Source organism: Chiloscyllium plagiosum, chromosome 3 (genome assembly GCF_004010195.1).
Source record: "Chiloscyllium plagiosum isolate BGI_BamShark_2017 chromosome 3, ASM401019v2, whole genome shotgun sequence".
NCBI classification, from domain to species: domain Eukaryota; kingdom Metazoa; phylum Chordata; class Chondrichthyes; order Orectolobiformes; family Hemiscylliidae; genus Chiloscyllium; species Chiloscyllium plagiosum.
Window position 1 is genome coordinate 22,628,952 of NC_057712.1, and position 24,935 is coordinate 22,653,886.

Below are 24,935 nucleotides of genomic sequence, written 5' to 3' on the forward strand. Positions count from 1 at the left end.
CCCTGGTAATTATAGGCCAGTGAACCTTACTTCGCTTGTAGGTAAGGTGTTGGAAAAGGTTGTAACAGATGGGATTTGCAATCATCTGGAAAGGAATAGTCTGGTTAGGGATAGTCAACAGTTTATGATGGGTAGGTTGTGCCTTATTGAGTTCTTCGAGAAGGTGACAAAACAGGTGGATGAAGATAAGACAGTTGATGTGGTGTATATGGACTTCAGTAAGGCTATTGCATAAAATAAGGAGTTTTGGGATTGAAAGTGATTTAGCAGTTTGGATCAGAAATTGGCTAACTGAAAAAGACATGAGGAAGTGGTTGATGGGAAATGTTCATCCTGGAGCTTAGTTACCAATGGTGTGGTGCAAGGATCTGTTTTGGGGCCATTGCTGTTTGTCATTTTTATAAATGATGTGGAGGTGCGTGTAGAGAGATGGGTTAGTAAATTTGCAGATGGCAGTAAGATAGGTAGAGTTGTGGATAGTTGTTGTGGGTGACAGAGGGACATAGATAAGATGCAGAGCTGTACTGAGAGTGGTAAATGGAGTTTAATATAGAAAGTGTGAGGTAGTTCACTTCGGAAGAAATAACAGGAATGCAGAGTACTGGGCAAATGGTAAAATTCTTGACAGTGTAGATGCACAGAGAGATTTGTGTCCAGGAGCATAAGTCCCTGAAAGTTGCTACCCAGGTTGATAGGATTGTTAAAAAGGCATATGGTATGTTGGAATTTATTGGTAGGAGAATTGAGTTTCAGAACCACGAGATCATGCTTCAGCTGTACAAGACACTGATAAAGCTGTACCTGGAGTATTGTGTGCAGTTCTGGTCACTGCATTGTAAGAAGGGTGTGGAATCTTTGGAAAAGGTTCAGACATTTACTAAGATGTTGCCTACTATGGAAGGAAAGGTCTTATGAGGAAAGGCTGAGGGAACTGAGGCTGTTTTCATTGGAACAAAGAAGGTTGAGAGGTGACTTAACAGAGACGTGTAAGATAATCAGAGGGTTAGATAGGATGGACAGTGAGAGCCTTTTTCCTCAGATGGTGAAGGCTAACACGAGGGGGCATAGATTTAAATTGAGGGATGATAGATTTAGGACAGATATCAGGGGTAGTTTCTTTACTCAGAGTAGTAGGGGCAAGTAACGGCATGCCTGCAGCAGTAGTAGACTTGCTGACGTTAAGGGCATTTAAATGGGCATTGGACAGACATATGGATAAAAATGGGAGGTGTAGGCATCAGACTAATTTCGCATGTCGTGACATAGATGGCCGAAGGGCCTGTTCTGCACTGTAATGTTCCGTGTTCTATATCCGTAACTGAGGATACACCGGTGTCCTGCTCTAATTTTGGTTAAAGGTCCTTCACAATGTATTCTCACTTAACTAAATGGTTCTTCAAATACTGGTGTGGGTATTGAAGATGCTGGTTTGACAATGAGGTTTTCCTCCTACCTGACAGGCATGGCATATTTTACAGTATTGCACATGTCCTTAAAGTCTGAGCCAGGTAAAATGCTTGGTTATCGACATTTTAGTTTTTCTTTAGTACTGCTGTAGGACCTTCATGTAATATTTGCAATATCTCCTTATGATGTGTGTGGTACCACACAGCAGTCCTTAAAAGGTAAGTGAGAGTTTTAATCCAATCAACGTCTGAAGCTCAGCTTCTAACTCTGGCTAGAATATCTGAGGTTTTTATTTTTAGCAATTCAAGTATTAGTCGAGAGGGCCACGGTAGAATATTGCCCATTTTTAAACAGTACTTTGGCAGTAATCATTGTCTCTTCTGTAACATTTCATAAACCACGAGGTGTATGTTTTTGTCATTCAACCAAGAAAATTCAAGGCTCTTTGTCTCTTCAAAAAGAAAATATAGGATTGTCCATTATCATATAAGGACAATTATTTGGACATTTTAGAATGTTTTATTTATTCATAATCATGGTTCATATGGTACTACTTTACTATGAAAGGTGATAAACTTTGGAAAGAAAATCATTTTGGAGCAAAAAATGCTAGGTGAATTCAGCAGTCTTCAACATCCACGAGGAATAATGAGCTGTGACTATTTAATAGCTCTTTGCCAATTCCTGTCTGATCGGTTTAATCCCATTCTATCCCATTTATTCTATGCCTTTGAAGAATGTCAGTGACTTCTCCAAAGGTGCAGGCCTTCTAAAATGCATGTGACGCGGCTACTCAATTAGGGAGGAAGAAAGGAATTTACATTGTGCCTTCCATTATATCATGACATCCCAAAGTGCTTTGCAGCCAATCAAATATTTTTGAAATGTCCTATAATGTTATCCCTAAAGAGATTTGAATTGTATTCCAATATCTTTCCCACAATTTTGCAATGGTATTGAGATCAAAAGGATGTCTTTCAAATAATAGTTCCTCTTTGAAAAAGACATCTCAAAAGTTTTCATTTAGTTTTGTCAACCAATGATTTCAAGAAAATGAAAGAAACTCTTGTCTGGACAAGTGCAACAGTATGAGACCTTGACGTCATTGGGACAAAGTGGTTTGTTTGATTGGCACTCCATATTTATCATTCAACCTTCCACCTCTTTGCAATATGGCAGTAATGAGCACATCCATAAAATGTACAGCGGTAACTCATCAAAACCCCTTCAACAGCATCTTCCAAATATGAACCCTCAAGGGATGATGTTCTGACACAGCAGTGAGCCACTCTGTTAATTAAACTAAACACCCAGAAAAGCACATCTCACTTCGTAATCTGTTAAAATGAGTGACAAAGAACTCCTATATTCCACAACTTAAAAAAAACCTCTAAAAATGAACGTTAAGCAACAACTATTCACAACTCTGAGCCCCCCTTGCTCGTAACTGCTTATTAACTGCCTCCAATTCTATCACTATATACTGTTCCAATAAAATGCTTATTAAAGTTAATTTCAAAACCACACAACACCTGTTGTCTTCGATATCTTTCTTCTTCTGGCTGAAGATTTCCCTGGATTGTCTACTATCTTTTACTGCAAATATGTTTCAATGTCTGGAGTCTCTCTTGATGGCAGTTGCTCTATCTGATTTTCAAAATGCCTTTTTTTATCCCCAACATCGCAACAATTCATTGGTTCGATGTTGGCAAAACAATAAATTCAAACTTGATTGGGTTTTTGTATTCTGGGGCATAATTTAAATTGGTTAAATTCAAATTGTTGTCAAAACAGCAACCAACTCGGAAATCTATTTCACGGCCAAATGTTACATATTTTCAATTTTCCAGTATACTGAGACTGCTCTTGTAAGCCCTCAGTGCAGAACAGCATTTACTCTCTCTGAAAAGTACAACATACCCTCAATTTTATAACAATGTTGAGAGCATGAATATGAGAATACCACCATCTTCAAGATTCTGCTCCATGAAATACACCTTCCTGACTTGGGAGTATAACCTGTTAAAGACAATGTAATTTTTCACATATATCTTTTGCCTTATTCTCATCACCTATCTCTAAGCAGATAGTGACTTTTTCTGTCATTTTAAGAGTGGCAGTGTACTTCCTCAAATTCCTCAGTTAAATTGTCTTTGTAACGGCCGGAACAACAGTTCAAAGGTAACAAGAGAAAGGATTATTTCATATACACTTGTACAGGCCAAACTTTATTTTCCCTTTATTTGCAGAATGGAGGTAGGGATTTGCTACTGCCAATCAGTATGTAGCAATCTTGACCATCAACCAGCTGGTATTTCAAAATTGAATGGTTAAAAGGTGTTTTTGTTCTGTATTTGGCAGGGGGGAGGAGAAATAATCAATTACCATTGAGACAGAAGCTTTCATGACAGATAAACAATTATCTATAGCCCATCCCAGATGGTTAAGCAGAAAGTCATGAATGCATTATCTTATAGTATAAATATAAGGTGCAATTCTGTTGTAAGGAGTTTTATGTATTCAATGTCTTTGGCAGACTGTTACAATTGTTAACTTTCCAGATTCATCAGGGACTACCTGTGGTGCTTTCCTGATTTTTGGAAAGCGACTTAGTCCAATTATGTGATTAAATAGCCAACTTTTGGCTGTTTAATGTGATTTAAAAACGGACATTAAATATATAAATGTACTCATGTTCTTTAATCGATTTGTGACAATAGAGTTTCTTTCATTGTTGCTGGATCAGTAAACTGTTACTATTTCCTAATAGTACTATAGGAGATATCCATTTCGGAATTGCGCAAGCAGTGATCTAGCATTTTGAAATAAAATTTTTCCTGTCAAATAAAAGGTTCAAATTAATTTCTTCATTCTATTGTAAAGACTTGTTTTGGTATTTGAAGAACTTCACCATTACTGATGTTCAACACAAAAAGCTCAATCTCCTGTCAGGAGGGTACTCTCCTTTCTCAGCATGGATGCATCAGGGTGCTAATGTAATTAATTCTATCATGGCCCGCACTATCATCTTTATTTAAATGATTAGTTCTTGAGCCAAAATAATCATAATCTGAATTGTATTTGTGTCCCAGTTTCTAGTTAAATTTTGGCCATTCCCATTTGGTGTTACAAACTTGTCAGTTGTTTTGAGACACTTGAGATGTTTACATCTTCTGCAGAGGAAAGTGACAAGTAAAAATAATGCAAGTCCCAAGTTGGGACTGTTTTGTCCCAAAAAACTTCGGATGAGCTTTCTGTTATTCTATGAACTGTAATAAAGAAGAACAATTAAAGGGTACTGTAACTATCTATTTAAAATAACTTAAATCCAGTCTGAAACTGCAACTGTAGGGTATCAAGAGTGAATTATTTCTTGATGCAACTGAATAATTGCAGAAAAGAGACTGTGCAAACTGAGTGGGAAGTCTATGCTAAACACCAGATGATAGGTTTTGAAAATTTAGTAGCTAATGTAATTTTGCAGGAGATGGCCATTTTCCTATAGGAATAACATAAAAGTAATGTGTCTAAACACTTCGTCATTGCCATTATATCGATTCATTATGTTTTGACACCAAAAACAAAACTAGCACCAAATATCAACATCTGGTAGATAATTTCTGCCTGATTTGGTCTTAAAGCACTTAATGTTAGTGTGATAGTACCACTGTACATTTTCTCATCCATCGGAAGAGGTGTATTTCAGGGAATAGGTGCAGAAATGAGAAGGATCAGCTCTTAGCAACGTTTGTTATCTTTGTGCTGTTCTTTCTCTTTCTCACCCATATGCTGTCACTATTTCTTCCTTTTACTTCTCTCCTTTCCTCCCCCCACTCTACCCTCTCCTCAACACCTCCATTTCTCCCTCCTTCACACCATCTGTTTCCCTGCACACTACCTGCACCCTCTCCATCCCCAAGTCCCTTTCTGTGCACACCACAGTGTGACCTGTCTTTCACTCAATATATCTTCCTGCTTTTCTCTCCCTTCCTCCTCTCTTCCCCCAACCCCCACCATCCCCTACCAAACAAACCTATAAAAACTTTTGACAATGTTTGTAGTTTATCGCCTCAAAGTTCCTTTACATGGAGTTAATTTGTCGGAGGATTAGAAAGGTGAACCAAAGATCCGTGACCATGAGTATTATTGATTGATTGTGCAGATGATTTGATTGGAAGTGAGCATAGAGATTTTTTTTAATTAGAAATTTGCCTAAGCTTGAGATATGCCACCAGAGCTGATCTTCAAGCGAATATTCTTAAATGCTACAAACTAATAAAGAAATCAGGAATCTATTCACAATTGTATTTGACAACATGAAAAGGTAAATGCAAAATTTGTTGTGGTGTAATCATGTTTTCATGCCATTTTTAGGGTCCATGATACCATTTTCTATGAGAGTCTTGCATGCAGAACTTCCACAGTATTTAGGGAAGCCACAGGAATCTCTGGACAGGCTACACACCATGAAAGTAACATGTATAAAGGTGGGAGCTTATGATTTTAAAGACATTTGTGTGTTTGTCTGTTTGAGTCCTCCTTAGAAATGCCATCTGCTTGTTAAGGTTTGCCATTGCAGAAACATCCAAGGTGGAACATGTTGCAAAGTTATATGACGTGAAAGATTTTTTTGGAGTTATTTATTTTTTCTTGTATATGGTCATGTGAGAGAGCCATATATGAAATATGTTCACAAGTCAAAACAATTTGCGTGTTTGGAATGGTTGTCACAGAGCTCCTTTTTATGCTGTTGCATTATTGAGTTGATTATACTCCATACATACTGTGAAGTTTTCAGAATCTTGAACTTATTTCTGTTTAGACTTTTTTTTTTCTGATATTTGACAGTAAGTCGATGGTCTGTCCCATTGCTACTTTTGAGTTAATGTTTAAGTCACAAATGTAGACCATGAGGGTTGCTGATATTGACACTCTGCTCCCCCACCCTAATCACCACCAAACCATTCATGGGGAAAGGCTTGGTCTGTCTTAATATCTTTCCAGAGACAACTCAGAAAATTAGTCCTGAGAGGAAATTACAGCTGTAGCAGTCCCATTACTCAATTGTACATTTGTAAAGTTTCTTGCGTGGTTTCTCCACAGTTGACATCAAGTGTAACATATGATCATCATTCATTAACCACATATTTTAAATGTTACTGCTCTGTCCCCATCCCTGTGAAGGTTTCTGTAGTTGAGCAGGTGAGGTTTTCTTTTCCACTGGCAGACTGACCAGAAGGAAACGGAGCCTTTTTAAAAAATTTACTTGGCAACACTGCAGGTTTATGGTAGCCTGGTTAAGGACAGCAATCCTTCAGCTGGATTGTCTCCTTCCATCTCGCTGTTGAGAACCTGCTCTTTCTGATGCTGTTTGAGTTTTTCTTCGAGTCCTGTTAAAATGGTGTCTCTCACCCTGTCTTATCTAGACCAAAAGTTAACGTCTGCTATCCCAAATCTGCTGTATCATCCTTCAAAATTAGGAAGTGAATCTGTCCATTGTTTTTAGCCAGGTTGATTTTTAACAGTCTCATCCATCATTTTTGGATGGTTCCCGTTGTCAGGTTGTAATGAGCTAAGAAGAGCTATTTACACCTGTGGGAGAACGTTTTGTCAGGGAATTTCTGCTTACTGTGGAAATATTCTTTCAGTTTTGAACACATGATTTCTTCAGGAGATAAACACTTTAGCTCCAAAACAAGCTCAATCCAGAAGGGTATCATGTGACTTTTGGGAGTCATTTGGTGGCATTATGTCCATTTTAAAGACAGATTAGTGCCTTTACAAAATAAATAATGTAACTGCACAGTCCTGACACTTCAAATAAAGATTCATGGATGTATTCTGGGTGCATTTTTGTTTTAAAATGGTGATGAAACTTGATAAATATTTTTCCTATACTTTTAAAATTCCCAGTGCTTTGGAGGAAAGGCTAAAATGAACAGTCTGCCTTATATCATTATCTTAAATTATTCATCTCACTTAAACTCATTTGGTCGTTTATTTTCCTTCGTGTAAGCTCTTGTTGTGTTTTGTATTCCTGATCATTGTTTATAATTTAATAAAACAAGAGAGGCTTTAAAATTTATTTCACCTGAATTTAAATTTTCAAAAACAATGTATCTGTAGACTTTGAGTATTTTGTCTAGTTCGTATCTTTTATCTGCTTAACCTTGGAATGCAACTTCACTGCTCACCACATGCAAGGATACCTACTAAAATCTGCTGTGAGATGTCACCTGAGAATCATTTATTGTAATGATTATCCAGTTTGCAACTAGTGATTTTTTTTGAAAAATATTACTTGCCTTTTGCACAGATCATTGATAACCTGGAAAATGGACTAGCTGAAGATGGAAGTATGATCAGCGTATCCTCTGAAAACAGGCAAGGTGTGAATTTTGTTAATATTATTTGATTAGAGAGTAGTGTCAGTTTCAAGGATAAGAACATTGCACAAATAACATTCTTTTTGAGCAGTTTATTATTGAGCTTCGTATCAACTTGTAATTGTTATAGAGATTTTAAGTGTTCTTTCCTAAGACAATTCTGCACATAAAAGTAATATTAAAAACTAAATTCAAAATCACAAAACCTTATAACTTCTATGTATTTGAAGGCTTTCCTATCACCTGTCAATAAAATCTGCAATTGCAAATCAATCTCAATCTTGATTTGCAGACATTCCACAGCTGCAGAGAGGAGATAACTTAGGCTGAGTGAAAATTGACAGTCTGTTGCATATCTGTGAAATACTGTATGCACGCAGTTTAGCCAATTATGCAACTTGGAAAACTGGCACAACTGAGACGCTCAACTATAGGTCTGAATCCTGTTGATCTGACTTCATGGCATACCTGATAATTGTTTATCACCATCATTTGCATATGATTTTCATTGCTTGAGTTAGAATATTTAAAATTCATTACCATGCTAATATTGGTCATGTTTCACATTTGTACCATGTTAAAGGAGTGATATTCTCCTGGTAGAAATCATTAGTGGTAGAATGCTTAGTTTATTACTCGTTGCAGCCTTCAGAACTAAATTCTCCTCTAGGAATGTAGGGACTCAGAAAAATTGTGCGAGGCTGCTGATAATCTGGGCCAATTTCTTTGGGGGGTTATTGAACCTCAGATTCAGTTGTTGGGAGGTGGACAAGAAAAGTTGGTTCTGATTCCTGTTTGTAGGGTTAATGTGCACCATTAAATGAACAAGATGTTTTTTTTTTGCATTTTGAATCCATGCAAATAAATGGGCTAAAATAGGAAAAAGGAAACAAATGTCTTCCACCCATTCGAAAAGGAAATTTAATCTGATGGTATTAATGGACCAGATCTGAATGATTGAGAGAAGTCCACTCTTATTATAAACAATTGCTTGCTTTATCTGAGACTGTGTAGATTGCAAACAGCATACTTTTCCTAACAAGAGTGATAGATGTGATCTGTAAGGACTTCACTAAAGCGTTTGACAAGGTTCCCCATGGGAGACTGATTAGCAAGGTTAGATCTCATGGAATACAGGGAGAACTAGCCATTTGGATACAGAACTGGCTCAAAGGTAGAAGACAGAGGGGGGTGGTGGTGGAGGGTTGTTTTTCAGACTCGAGGCCTGTGACCAGTAGAGTGCCACAAGGATTGGTGCTGGGTCCTCTACTTTTTGTCATTTACATAAATGATTTGGATGCGAGCATAAGAGGTACAGCTTGTAAGTTTGCAGATGACACCAAAATTGGAGGTGTAGTGGACAGCGAAGAGGGTTACAACAGGATCTTGACCAGATGGGCCAATGGGCTGAGAAGTAGCAGATGGAGTTTAATGCAGATAAATGCGAGGTGCTGCATTTTGGGAAAGCAAATCTTAGCAGGACTTATACACTTAATGGTAAGGTCCGAGGGAGTGTTGCTGAACAAAGAGACCTTGGAGTGCAGATTCATAGCTCCTTGAAAGTGGAGTCACAGGTAGATAGGAGAATGAAGAAGGCATTTGGTATGCTTTCCTTTATTGGTCAGAGTGTTGAGTACAGGCATTGGGAGGTCATGTTGCGACTGTACAGGACATTGGTTAGGTCATTGTTGGAATATTGTGTGTAATTCTGGTCTCCTTCCTATCAGAAAGATGTTGTGAAACTTGAAAGGGTTCAGAAACGATTTACAAGGATGTTGCCAGGGTTGGAGGATTTGAGCTATAGGGAGGGGCTGAACAGGCTGGGGCTGTTTTCCATGGAGCATCGGAGGCTGAGGCGTGATCTTATAGAGGTTTACAAAATTATGACGGGCATGGATAGGGTAAATAGGCAAAGTCTTTTCCCTGGGGTTGGGGCGTCCAGAACTAGAGGGCATAGGTTTAGGGTGAGAGGAGAAGGATATAAAAGAGACAGAAGGGGCAACTTTTTCACGCAGAGGGTGGTATGGGTATGGAATTAGCTGCCAGAGGAAGTGATGGAGGCTGGTACAATTGCAACATTTAAGAGGCATTTGGGTGGATATATGAATAGGAAGGGTTTGGAGGGTATGGGCCGTGTGCTGGAGGTGGGACTAAATTGGACTGGGATATCTGGTCGGCATGGACAGGTTGGACTGAAGGGTCTGTTTCCATGCTGTCACATCTCTATGACTCTATTTACATTATTCCTTTATCTCCTTTTTATTTCTATATTGGGATGAGGGAATTTGGACAGGAGAGAAAGAATGTGATAACTCTGGTCCAGTAGAGAATAGCAGAACATTGAGACAGAAAAGTGGACAGGTGTCCAGAGGCAATAGAATTTAAATTCAGCAAATAAAATAGAACAAGCTAAATTTATCTCAAATTGGCACTGCTTTTGAAATGCTACATATCTATTTCTTGTCACAAACTAACCAGTACACTAACCCCAATCATAGACCATCTGTTATTTCAGGATGAGAAATTCTTGCCTGAAGTTTAGACTGATTAGAAGTCTAGTAAAATTACTTAAAGCAAGTTCAATTGGACACTCATTGTCTGTGAAAGCAGTCATATTGATTATTTACAGGTTTTGTCAGGATAACTTAATCATTGCCAACAGTTATCACTGAATTGCAATATTAGATTTGAGACAGTAAGATTTTTATCCAGTGCATAGCTCAATCTAAATCCAATAAAGTACTGCTCTCTGTCCTCTGTCTGCGTTGGTTTGGCTGATTTTAGCTTCATTGGAGGTAAGCGAAACAGTGATTGAGAAGGAAAAGGATACAGCCAGAATTCCTGCTTTCATCAGTGAAAAACAACCACTGAACATGTGCAGGATTAAATTGGAGTTTGATGTTACTTGAATTGTATAACACTATTTTAATTTTAAATTCAGTACAATCGCAGTAATGCATATATAGTCCCTTTTAATGTATTAAAACAAAGGCATTTCAAAACAGAATTATCTAACAAAATTTCAGTTTTTTTTAAAAAAAAATTCACTCATGGGACATGGATGTCACTGGCTGTCCAGCATTATTTGCCCGTTCCTAGTTGCCCTTAAGAAAGTAAGAGTGAACTGCCTTCTTGAACAGTTGCAGTACATGTTCTGTATGGAGATTCAAAATGCCCTTTGGGAGAGAATTCTAAGATTTTGACCCAGTGGCAGTAAGCAAACAATGATATATTGCCACATGGCACTTGTCAGCCCAGACTTGGATATTGTCTAGATCTTGTTGCATTTGAACGCGGACTGCTTCAGTATCTGAGGAGTTGTGAATGATGCTCAGCATTGTGCAATCATCAGTGAGCATCCCCATTTCTGACAGAAGGAGTGTCATTGGTGAAGCAGCTAAAGATGATTGGGCTGAGGGCACGACCATGGGAAACTCTTGCAGAGGTGTCTTGGTGCTGTGATGACTGACCTCCCAACAAGCACAGCCATCTTCCTATGTGCCTGATATTAGATTAGATTAGATTACTTACAATGTAGAAACAGGCCCTTCGGCCCAACATGTCCACACCAACCCTCCGAAGAGCACCCCACCCAGACCCATTCCCCATTTACCCCTTCACCTTACACTACAGGCAATTTAGCCTAGCCAATTCACCTAACCTGCACATATTTGGACTGTGGGAGGAAACCCATTCAGACATGGGGAGAATGTGCAAACTCCACACAGACAATTGCCTGAGGCGGGAATTGAACCTGAGTCGCTGGTGCTGTGAGGCAGCAGTGCTAACCACTGTGCCACCTTGCCGCCCAATCAGCAGAGAGTTAGCCCATTGATTCTAGTTTTGCGAGGGCACCTTGATTCCAAAGGCTGTCCCTTTCACCTCACCGAAATTCAGCTCTTTTGTCCATATTTCAACCAAGGCTGTAACGAGTAAACAGGCAGGAGGCTGGAAGAACACAGCAAGCCAGGCAGCATCAGGAGGTAGAGAAGTTGATGTTTCGGGTGTAACCCATCTTCAGGACTAGGGTTGGGTGTAGGGGGAGCTGCAGATAAAGGGGGTGTTGAAGTGGGGATAGGTGAAGACAGGCAGCGGGTACGACCTGTTTGGTCAATGGGAGGAATGAATCTGGTAGATGGCTGGGCGGAATGGAGGGAGACAAGGGATGGGAAGGGAGGTTATTTGTAATTTGAAAACTCTGTTGAGTCCTCCGGGCTGTAGGCTGCCCAGGCAGAAGATGAGATAGTGTTCCTCCAATTTGCAGTTTGGTTCATTGTGGCAATAGAGGAGGCCAAGGATGCTGATGTCGGAAAGGGAGTGGGAAGGTGACTGGGAGGTTCAGTTGGCCCCTCCAGGCCTGGCTGAGATGCTCAGCGAACTGTTCCCTTAGTTTACGTTTGGTCTCCCTGATGTAATGAAGTCAGGAGCTGAGTGGCCTTGTCAGTGAGTAGGTTATTTTAGAGCAGATGCTGCTTGATAGCACCCTTGATGACACTGTCACTTTACTGATGATTGTGAATCATTTGATGGGATGGTAATTAGCTGCTTTAGATTTGTCCTGCTTTTTATGTACAGGACATAGCTGGGCAATTTGTCACATCATTGGGAAGATGTCATTGTTGTAACTGTACTGGAACAACTTGGCAAGGGGAGCGGCAAGTTGTGCAGATGTCTTCAGTGCTATTACTGAAATGTTTTCAGAGTCCATAGCCTTTGCACAATCCGATACATCTTAACTGCTGCTTGATATCATGTGGAGTGAATTGAATTGGCTGAAGACTGGCATCAGTGATGCTGGAGACTACTGTAGGAGGCAGAGGTGGATCGTCGACTTGGCGTTTCTGGGTGAAGATTGCTGCAAATGCTTCAGCTGTATATTTTGCACTGATGTGTTGGGCTCCTCCATCATTGAGGGTGGAAGGATTTGCGAAAACACTTCTCCCAGTGAGTTGTTTAATTGTCTACCACCATTCATGACTGGATGTGGCAGGACTGTAAAGTTTGGATCTCATCCATTGGTTGTGGAATTACTTAGCTCTGCCATTACTTAGCTCCGCCTGTCACTGGTTGCTTATACTATTTGGTACACAAGTAGTCCTGTTTGGTAACTTCACCAGGTTGACACGTCATTTGTAGGTATACTGGTGCTGCTCCTGACATACTTTCCTGCATTCTCCATTGAGCCAGGATTGATTGTATGGCTAGATGGTAATGATTGAGTGGGGGATATGCCAGGCCATAAAGTTGCAGGTTGTGTTGGAGTACAATTCTGCTGCTGTTGATGGCCCATACCACCTCATGGATGCCCAGTCTTGCATTACTAGATCTATATGAAGTTTGTCCCACTAGCATGGTGGTACTCCCACACAACATGATGCAGAATATTCCCAATGTGAAAGTGGGACTTCACCTCTACAAGGATTGGATGGTGGTCACTCTTAACGATACTATTATGTACAGATGCATCTGCAGTCAGCAGATTGGTAAGGGTGAGGTCAAGTATTTTTCTTCCTTTTCATGGTTCCTTCTTCACCTGACACAGTCCTAGTCTAGCAGCTGTGTCCTTTAAGACCCAACAAGCTCAATTAGTAGTGCTATAGGGAGAGGCTGAACAGGCTGGGACTGTTTTCCCTGGAGCGTCGGAGGTTGAGGGGTGACCTTAGAAGTTTTAAAAAATTATGAGTGGCATGGATAGGATAAATAGGCAAAGTCGTTTCCCTGTGGTGGGCGAGACCAGAACTAGAGGGCAAAGGGTGAGACCGGAAAGATATAAAAGGGACCTACAGGGCAACGTTTTCACCAGAGGGTGGTACATGTATGGAATGAGCTGCCAGAGGATGTGGTGGAGGCTGATACAATTGCAACATTTAAGAGGCATTTGGATGGATATGTGAGTAGGAAGGGTTTGGAGGGATATGAGCCGGGTGCTGGCAGGTGAGACTAGATTGGCCTGGGATATCTGGTCAGCATGGACAGGTTGGACCGAAGGATCTGTTTCTATGCTGTACATCTCTATGACTACTGCTGAGCTACTTTTGATGATGGACATTGAAATTCCCCAATCAAAGTACATTTTGCATCCTTGCCACCCTCAGTGCTTCCTCCAAGTGGTGTTCAACATGAAGGAGTAAAGATTTACAAGGATGTTGCCAGGGTTAGAGGATTTGAGCTACAGGGAGAGGTTGAATAGGCTGGGCCTGTTTTCCCTGGAGTGCCTGAGGCCGAGCAGTGACCTGAAAGAGGTTTATAAAATCATGAGGGTCATGGATAGGATAATTAGACAGTCTTTTCCCTGGCGTGGGGGAATCCAAAACTAGAGGGCATAGGTTTAGGGTGAGAGGGGAAACATATAAAAGAGACTTAAGGGGCAACTTTTTCGCGCAGAGGGTGGTACCTGTATGGAATGAGCTGCCAGAGGAAGTGTGGAGGATGGTACAATTGCAACATTTAAAAGGCATCTAGATAGGTGTATGAATAGGAAGGGTTTGGAGGGATAAAGGCCAGGTGCTGGCAGTTGGGACTGGTTTGGGTTGGGATATTTGGTCAGCATGGATGAGTTGGACTGAAGGGTCTGTTTCCATGCTGTACATCTCTAAGACTCTGATTCATCAGCCAGATGGAGCCATAATACTGCAGTAATCACCAGGTGGTTTCCTTGTCCATGTTTAATCTGTGGTGATGAGACTTCATGAGGTCCAGAATCAATGTTGAGGACTCTCAGGGCAACTCCCTCTCAACTGTGTATTGCTGTGTTACTACAGCTGCTGAGTCTGTCCTGCAATTGGGACTGAACATGTCCATGGATAGTGACAGTGGTGTCTGGGACATTGTCTGTAAGCTATGACTGTGTCAGGATATTGTTTAACTTGTCTGTGAGACAGCTCTGAAAATGTGTTGCTGGAAAAGCACAGCAGGTCAGGCAGCATCCAAGGAGCAGGAGAATCGACGTTTCGGGCATGAGCCCTTCCGTCGATTCTCCTGCTCCTTGGATGCTGCCTGACCTGCGCTTTTCCAGCAACACATTTTCAGCTTTCACCTCCAGCATCTGCAGTCCTCACTTTCTCTTGTGAGACAGCTCTCCTATTTTTGGCACTAGCCCCCAGATGTTTGTAAGGAGGACTTTGCAGGGTTGACAAGACTTTTTTTTTGCTGTTGTCATTTCCAGTATTGGTCAAATAGTCCATCAGGTTTCATTTCTTTGAGACCTTGTAGTAATTGATACAACTGAGTGGCTTGCCAGGCCATTTCAGAGAACAGTTTAGTATCAACACGTTGCTGTGGCTCTGGAATCACATGTAGGCCATACCAAGTAAGGATGACAGATTTCTTTCTCTGAAGGGCATTAGAAAGCCAGATGGGTTTTTCCCGACAATCAGCAATGGTTTCATGGTCATCAGTTTCTTAATTCCTGAACTTTTTATTGAATTCAAATTGCACCATTTGCTACAGTGGGATTCAACTGAATTAGTAGTCAAGCAATAATATCACCAGACCATTATCTCCCAAATGTCACCACGGTTAGCTGATTTTAGGATTGGGGTTAAAGACTTGTGTTTTAAGAAATACTTTAAGAGCAGAAAATGACTGGAATTAGGAGGGAATGGGAGAGCTTTGGGGTCCAGGCAGCTGAAAGCGCATCTGCCATTGAAGTGGTAAGAAGCCAGGATTGGAGGAATACTTGGGGTTTGGGGATTGCAGAAGGTTAGAGAAAATGAAGGGCAAAGTCACAAAAACTAAATAGAATCCGAATGTTGAGATCAAGGTCAACAGGAGGCCAATGGAGCTGATTTTGGTGAGATATTGGAGTGCATGAGATTTTCAGTTGGTGTAGAACCTCTGGAACTGGAGGGAAAACGTTGTTCGTTGTGTGAAATAAAAGTTGAGGTTCAGTCTTTCTCATAAGAATCATATTTCATTTGGCTGAAGTATGCTGTTATCATTGTCACGACATATCCCTAGCCCGCTACGGTCTTGTCTTCCTGCCGCAGGCAGGTGGTGAATACAAGAAACACTGGAGGCTGAAGGTTTTGTAATTTGGAATGAATCTCCCTGGAAATGTGAAGTTACATAATGTCTGTTTAAACATTATTTGTTAGGTTTTACTCGTCTTAAAAATAGCTTCCTAATGTTTTGAAAATGCAGTACTCTAACTTGTACACAAGCTATTTCGCAAAATTTAGCTCCTGTTTATCTTTAGGTTTGATTGTGCAAACTTGTATCCAGAGGGGTTACTGATATAAATTTCAAACACAGAGCATTTCATATTTTCAGGAGCAGTAGTAGTAAATGCCCTTTTGTGACACTTCTTTTGAGTTTTTTTTTCCAAGCAAAGCAGTGTAAGGGATGAAATGAAACACACCACAACTTCTGTACATGGGAAGTCTGTGGAGTATCTGTGGAGTGAAGACCAATCTGTTGAACACTCCTTGAAAAAAGGATTTGCATTATTTTGTTACAGATCCTGTTTTCAGTAGTCAATGCCACGTGCATTGTAGTACCTATCACAGTACCAAACCAAACCAAACCAAACCAGTTCTTAAATCTGTCATTCTTATTTAGCAAATAATCTATGCTTTACAGACGTAAGCAGACAACACTATAATTCCTTTATGAAAAGGAAGACTTTGATTTAATTTGTGCCTTAAATTTCCCAAAATTCTGTGCTTCATATACAATGAGTAATGTTGATGTGCAGTAACTACCATACATTAAATATGGCAGCCAGTACATGTTGTGATTTGACCATCTGAAATGTAAACTGCACTATATTATTGACAATTCCTAGTGTAATAGCACATCTATTTGATACAAAGAACAGAAAAAAATTCAGTATCTAATTTATTACGAGCAATTTATTTAATTTTGTATGAAAAATGAAACAAATTGTAAACATTCAGACTTTGATATTAAAGTGCACCCAAGTTTAGATGCGTTGTAAAGGTGTTGATGTGTCCCTTGTTTAAGTAGCAGGTTTTATTTTAGAAACTTCATTGTTTTTTGTAATTCAAGAATACTGTTGTATGCACTCCTCACAAGTGACACCTAAAGACTAAATTGAAGTTTGTGCATGAGACTTGGGGGTTTGTTGTTTTTCTTGTTCGAGTTACTTGTCAGCTACACCAGATAGAAAATGTATGCAATAATGTACTTAAGTATTGTTTTTGGCAAGCCTATTAATCAATGGAAATGTGACTGAAAAGGTGGGAGTTGTACTCTGCAGCAAGCCACTGAAGAAATGTGTGGAGTTTTAAAGAATAGAATGATCCTAGTGCAATGACACATTGATTTATTTTCAATACAAAGGTTACTATTTGACCTTGTTCTGTCGGATTCATGTGTAACTTAAAGGTAATTTTAACTTAATGCATAATTGTTGTCTTCAGATTTAATTTTAACTTAATGCATAATTACCTTCAAGTTTAATTTTAATGTCCTTTCAATTTTTTTTCTTTCTGCCTATCATCACACTTATTGTTTGTTGCACAAGATGGAAGGCGTGATATAATGTTATAGAAGAATAAGCTACTTTTGACTGGTGTATGAATTTTCTGTTCTTTGTCTTCATATGTTGCTATGTTGAGACAGGGCCAAGAATTCTGCTTTTGAAGATAAATGTTGGAGGATTGGTTCAAGACCAGGGTTAGTTCTTTAGTGAAGCCAAGTAATGAAATGGAAATATTGGGTGAGATTAAAAGTGAATAGAAATAGAATAAGGTGGCAGCACCACGAAGCAATTAAATTGGGTGGACCTTTCAATTCAGGTTAATGCTGGAACAATTTTTGGCCTGGATTGAGGTATCCCTTTGTAGAGGTGAAGTGCAAATCTGGAGTAAAACCAGACAATATTGCAATTACTTGGGTGAGACAACATCTGCTGAGAGGCATACATTATTTCTAATGAAAGGCCTGTGACATAAAACATCGCCCAGATATTCCATTGTCAAACAGTTGTTTTTGTGTTAGATGGGAGCCACACACGGACCCTGCAGCATTCTGGTTGTAGTAGGATCCCAAGAAATTTAATTTTCTGTTAGACTATTATCTATGCCTGTAACACTTCAAAAAATCAGAGAGTTTAGGTGGTTCTATGAAATTAAGCAAAATGTTACTCAGGAAGCGTTAGACTATTAAATTGCTCGTCTAACGCCTGAGTATCTATTCAACAGTCCACATATTGAGCTCACCACCCAATCATGTGTACACATGTGCGCACATACCCACAGGTGCTGACCCAGTAAACCAGGGGATCATCTTCTGCACATCCTTGACATGACCCATTGACTCCAAATCACCCCCATTGCCATACCTGAAGACCCATCCCTGTCCCATCCTGGCACACTGATTTCTTCTATCCTGAGCATTGCATTATACAGCTTTCCATCTTTGCATCCTGTCACCCCACCCAGCTGTCACCCAACTTAACTGGCACCCTGACCCATACTCATCTGGCACTTTTTTTCAGCTGCTGTCCTACTTAGTTGGCACCTAACCATCGAGCAGCCTACCTTTTCCAGCTTACCCTAAGGTCTCACTTACCTCATGCACTGATAGTTTTACAGCAGCTGTCAGTATGTCTGTCAGGAGCTTTGCATTTGACAAGAGGGCAGCTGACTGCTGTGAAAAGGGCGTTGCCTTGTGTTGCCACACAGACAGCTGAACCAAATCAACCTTTCTACCTATATATTCACAAAATAGTAAAATTAAGATCTTCAAAATTGACCACAGTGGTTCCTGGCCAAACATTTATATAATTAATCCCACATTTTGCAAATAATCAATTCCAGACACCATTTTGTATCTTAGCAATTCATTAACAATGTGATAACTTTAGCAGAGCAAAAATTAAGCAACAAAGTAATCTAATTAGTCTGTGCTTTAAACCCAGTACCATTGTTTTCAGCCTCATTCACACAAAGGAAAGACAAACAAGTACATTTAAAGGATAAATGAAAGAAGATAACAAAATTGGCCAGATTACATAAGCGGTTTTCACAATGCATTGTTTCCTGGCATAGATGATTGTTTCTTAGTTTCCTGAAGATATTGATCAAATTCACCGTTTCATATTTAGTTTTCTATTCTCTGACTTTCCGAGAGCTGCTCCTGGGGGATTGAATTGGAGGTGCCGGTGTTGGGCTCGGGTGGTAAGTTAAAAATCACATGACGCCAGGTTATAGTCCAACAGGTTTATTTGGATATAAAAGCTTTCCGAGCACTGCTGCTTCGTCAGGTAACTAGTGGAGTAAAATCCTGGACAGAGAATTTATAGTAAAACGTAGATTCCTGTTCAATATATTGCATCAGCGTATGACACTATGATCTTGTACTTCCAATTAAACCTGTTGGACAAAAACCTCGTGTGATTTTTAACATGGGAGATAAGGCAGAGAGCCCATCAGATCTTTGTGCTGTAGCTGCAACAATCAATTCCTCTTTAACAGAAAACGCAGTCCAAAACTCAGTTTAAATTTTGACCACAACACAATAGACTGACCAACTCCTCCATGAGGTCCCGGTTACCATTCAACAAGTGTTTAAGCATAAGGTCTTTTCTGGATTTGCTGGAACCAATTCCCAGGTACAGACCTGGTTAATAGCCACCTTCTGTCTGTTTAAATATAACGCTCTTCCCTGGTGACTAAATGTCTACAGAAACCTTTGATCAGTGGCCAACCTGCTATTAATTACCAGATCTGGCATCCTAAATATCAGTTTGTTTTGGTCTGTTTTCTTCGTGATGCAAGCTGTTATGCACTGTCCAAAAGCCATCTTTAGAATACAGTTCCTAGTTCACCAACACCAAGCCAAATTCTTTTAAAAAATGAAAGAAAATTATGAAGAAAATATCAGTGGGGGCTTTAACACTTCATTTGACAGTTCTGTGCTATAAAATAACTGTCAGAATAGAAGTACAGCTACATATTTTTAAGGAGCCCTGTGTAGAATCTCCTGTCCAAGATGTGGAACTCCCCTCCTTTTGTGGAGAAGGAGGACTACATTGGCACTCTGTTTGAGATTGCGACCTCCCGGAAAACCCAGCCAAAGGGTTGCTTTGGAGAGCAGCTTGTGGTGACTGTAGAGGGACCACAACTGTCCTTGGCATCTCTGAATCCAAAGAGAGGAAACCAACCAGTATCCCTGTTATTTAACAGGGCTCAACAGATCAATGATATAATGTTGCCTGAATGTTAGGAAGAGTTGTGATAGCCATCAAAAAAGATTGCCACTTGAAGAACACTGGGAGAAATGGGATTGGAATAAAATCAGAAACTGCAGAAAGCTAAAATGGGGGAAGTTGGAATTCAGAATTCTGACTCAATGTGTAAATAGGTGAGTAATGAGGCAAGCATGTAATCCGTGTAAGTAATGCAATACTGTAGCTACCCTTGAGGCTACAGTTGTATCAGTACACGATCGGCAAGCTGTGAAAGTTTAATTATTTATCAGTGTCATTCATGTCAATATTAAGAGTGTGACCAAAGGATGTAATTTGGTTCTGTACACCGGTGTTGTATGGGTTTATGTTATCCATTCCCAATTCACTTTTACAATATATTCTGAAATATAATACTTAACCAATTAACAATAGAATTTAAAAACAAAATAAGCTATTTTCATGAAATGAATCAAGTCGCAAAATTTAAATCACTTTTATTCTGGCTCTGATGACTCTGCAGATAGCCTGATGGCAACCGAGTGATTTTTAAAGGAAATTTTACATGGACTGCACAGAAGACAACATTGCCATTATAAATCTGTTTGTTGATCTATTGTTCCTTTGCAGGAAAGAAACATGGATTCCACCCCCCACCCCCATCCCCCCTTAGATGTAATAATGGTAAATTAATCGTGAATTAATATCATCCATTGACTGCTTCAACTCGCTAGTGTTTCAATGAAAACAGCAACAAAAAGCAATTATTTGTGTGCCATATCTTCATGAGATGCTCCTGTGTCTTGCAGCTTCTATGCAGTTGTGGAGGTCACGTCTGGGGCGTGTGATGTACTCCATGGCAAACTGCCTGCTGATGATGAAGGTACGTGGGTGGCTGTGAGCTGCAGAATTACCGTATGTACCTTATAATCTGAGCACTACTATTGACAGTGCAACCATTTAATGAATTCCTGTCAGTGTAAATTGTAGGAGGTAGAAGAACTGGGGATGTATAGTGACTTGAAACCATACTCTCAGGATGAAGTCAGGATCTGTTTTCATGCATACATATCTTGTTTTGAAATATACATGTTTTAAAATGAGAAAACGCATGGACCCAATATTCAGCACCACAATAGATGATCGATGATGACTGATCCAGAGTCAATTGTGAGAAGTATATTGCCTGATCAAATGCGTAATTGTTTGACCATTATAGTCGTCTTATTTACTGAAAAAATTAAATATTTTGGAGGTCGGGGCCCATGGGAAGGATATGGTAACACTTGCTGTTCAGATCATTTTTAAAGCCTTGGTTGAATTACAATGTCTAGACTCCTTGGATGTATTTCAGTTTTAATTAATGAGCTGCTTTGTTTTTAGCTCTACATAAGATATAAATGTTTATGGGATGCTATCAATATTTTAAAGATAACCAGAGAAGAATAACAAAACATTTTATTTGTAAAACTAGATAAGCAAACATTGCTGACTAATTAGGTTGAGGGAAATAAAATCAATCTACTTTAGCACAGAAGAGATGGTTTCTCAGAACCCAGCAGTCCAAATATGCAGTTGAAAGGGCAAGTTTTCTAAAGTGCCTCTTTGCCAGATTTCAGGTTTTCATATTAGAAATGCTACGAATGTGTACTGTGTCAGGCCACCCAGCTGTGGTATTCAGCATGAGAAATCAGTGGAGGTTTATATAGGTCAGTTTATTATGGTGCAGAACATCGCCCTCTGCTGTTTATAGAAGCATTACAACTGTCATTGTCGCAATGAATTCATTTGGACTTTGTTTTAATATGTTTCCCAATAGCAGTTACTGCAGAGTGATCTGTGAGAATGATTCATGATGTCCACCTGTTTTTTTTCCCATGAAACTCCAGCCCCTATTTGGAAGTCAGAACAGTTAGAGATCAAGACCAGATCTGTTCACTGAGTTTCATCCTGCATAATACGAGGCATAGGAGAATATTTACTCCATACATTTTTGGGAGCTTCTGTATTGTCTGACTTTAGTAAAGTGAATTGGGAGAAACTTAGTAATCACAAAGGAACACTTTTGATATCATGACATGAACACAAATGAACAGGACAATGGCAGCTGACTGGCTGCATCAGAAAAAACTTTGTGCCTGAATTTTAATGTTATAAATTTGTTTGGAGGCTAAAAAGCAGCAGTTTAAGTCTTGATTAACAGGCGTAAGCACCTGATGGGCTAACTTCTGAAACTTTGTAGGTGAATAATGGTAATGGAAATACTATTGATTGTGTATATGTTCTTTCTGTAGTTTTGTCCATAGATTGAGGTCATAATGGCCACCGCTGAAGCGGACTGACATATCTGGAAAGGTTTTAATACAATATGAAGCTTTGTTATTCATTTATCTTGATTCAGCTTATTACGCAAGTAATGTGATAATATTCAATTGGAAGGTCAGAGTTTATATAAGCTTGTGGTGTCAACTAATCTTGGTCAGGATAGGACATTGACAGAGTTATCACAATTGTCTCTGCACTTGTAATTCCTGAGTGTTTGAATAACTTAGTGAAACTTGTGGAGATTTGTATGCAAAGAATGGCTACTTAGATTACTGGTCTTGTGACTCTGGAATTGTGCATTATCAAGATGTTGAAACTTTTAGATGCAGACAGTTAATGTGATTATTGGCAGAAAAGAAATGATTGCATAAGGTCTTTGAGACACATTATACCGCCCCTATGCTAGTTCGTCTGAGATTAACTTAATCCCTAAAGAACTATCAGGATGAATAGTTCTGAGAAAACTGGAGTCAGAGTTGAGATGAAAAGTCTCTGTTTTGAGGTGACACCAATAGGATAGGCTGGGTGTGTTTTCTTTGGAATAGAGGAGGCTAAGGAGGGATCTGATTGACATATACAAAATTGAGAGGCATTGTCAAGTAATCCTTTTCCCACAACAGACATGTCTAAGACCAGACGTGAGGACCAAATGGTTTAGAGGAGATCTGAGAAAAACATGTTCACCCAGAGGGTGGTAGATTTATGGAATGTGCTGCCTGAGAGGATGGTGAGGCGGACACCCTTGCAACATTTTAAGAAGTAGCTGGATGCATACTTAAAATGACGGGGCATAGTAGGCTATGTACCAAGTGCAGGTAAATGGAATTAGTGTAGTTTTGGTGTGTGCTGGTTGGTATCGACATGGAGGGCTGAAGGGTCAGTTTCTGCACTCTTTGATTCTGAGAATCAGAGAAAACTCTGGTTCAAATCATAGCTAGCACAGAGGAAGATGATTGTAGCTGTTGACACCAATAGCCTGGTTCAGTTCCAGCACTGGCTGAAGTTACCATGAAGGGCTATCTTTCTAGGCCTCTCCCCTTGCTTGAGGTGACTCTTGGGTTAAGCCAACATTAGCCATTGCACACTAATGTGGTCCAGGTGCCGGCTTTATCATTACAAGAATAAGATTCAGAAATATTTCATTGGCTATGAAGAACTTTGTGGCATTGTGGCATGGGAAAATGCAAAGTAAATATAATTAATGCTGTTTATGGCTGTAATTTATGCATATCTATAAGCAGTTTATTCAGCTACATAAGTATGTGGTCATGTTGGGTGGTAGGATTGGTTTCAGGCAACATAACCAAATTAGGAATATTTCATGGAGGCATCTTAAAGGTGATAGTGGTTGGGTACATCATTGCATAACAATACACTGTGCATGAAACTTTGATCACAAAATATCCATAATATAGATTATGGCGCTATGAATTATAATGTGATTGAATTTAAGATTATTTTACCACAAGTGTGTATTCACCAGAGCAGCGCATATAATTTCAGGAATGTAAGTTTCAGAGATATAACGAATTGTGATATTCTACTGAGCAAGCTACTTTTTGAGGCAAAAATTGAAATATTTTGTTCGCAAATTTTAATTTGGACATGTAATCCCAAAGTATCTGGATTAAGCAATTAAATTGTAAATAAAAAGGAAAAGAAGAGTGGGAGTGTAATCTTTAAGTAGAATACAGTACATAGGTTAAATGTAATGTTGGGTCTGAAGACAGCCCTTGTGAACAAAGCAAAGGACCATAGAATTTGCAGCACAGAAGGAAGAAATTTGAGCCAAAGTGCTCCTACTAACCTTCATCAGAAGCTGTATACTCTGATCTCAATCTATCATCCATGTTTTTCTTCATATCTTTGATTTCCATACACTTCAAGCAATACCCTTATTAAAGGATGTTATAGTGTATGCTCCTAACCATTTGTTTCAATTATTCCATGTCTAATAACCTGCGTATGTAGAACTTTTGGCTTCCCACGTCACTTTCTCGTGATGAAATATTGAGTCAAGACCTCCTCTATCCTCTTGGTAGGCAAAGCTATCCTGCACTACATTGAGTAGTTCACATTATTAAAGTTTTAAACAGAAGCCACTATTCAATCTTCCCATTAATTTTGAAACTAGGTATTTAATTTCAGATAGTTTCCACAAGTACCTTTTGTCTTGTGCTGCACCGATTTCCTCTTCAAATATGGTGTTTCTCAGTTCTGTTTCTACCTATCAAATTTCTCATTGTCTTTCCTTTTCTCCCATATTCCTAAAGGTGCTCACTACTTCTAGGCATAATTCTGTGGTCACACTCATGCACCATGCACAAATGGTCCTTTGTCTCATAAATATTGTTCATGCAAGGCTAGTTCAGGCTATTCTTTCAGTAAATTAAAATGGATTCCTTTTCGCCATTTATTGCATTTACGAAGAGATTAAAGTTGATATATTGTATTTATGATGTTAAACTACACAAGTTGTTAACTTTTTTTTCCCCCTTCTATATCAGGATTATGTACTTGCAATTGAAATGTACCACTCAGTCATCCAGTACCAACCTGAACAAGAGCCTCAGCTTCTAAGTGGCATAGGAAGGCTACTTTTGCAGGTATGGTCAATGGAAGAAGTCACAATTGTTTTTATCCTATAGCCTTGTTCATTGAAG

General features: G+C 39.4%; 2 protein-coding genes across 2 annotated transcripts in view; one reads left to right on the forward strand and one right to left on the reverse strand.

Moving 5' to 3' along the window:
- Positions 1–24,935, reverse strand: part of LOC122548598 (trafficking protein particle complex subunit 12-like) — a 68,357-nt gene that overhangs the window by 9,224 nt on the left and 34,198 nt on the right. The window contains exon 8 of the mRNA XM_043687433.1: positions 18,330–18,469. Coding sequence (XP_043543368.1) covers positions 18,330–18,469 — 140 coding nt within the window. The remainder of the gene's footprint in view (positions 1–18,329; positions 18,470–24,935) is intronic.
- LOC122541705 (trafficking protein particle complex subunit 12-like) lies at positions 5,687–24,935 on the forward strand. Its single transcript, XM_043678600.1, has 4 exons — positions 5,687–5,894; positions 7,724–7,796; positions 20,757–20,830; positions 24,780–24,935. Exons 1-4 carry the CDS (start codon positions 5,736–5,738, stop codon positions 24,918–24,920), a joined length of 447 nt encoding a protein of 148 aa, XP_043534535.1. The 5' UTR covers positions 5,687–5,735; the 3' UTR covers positions 24,921–24,935.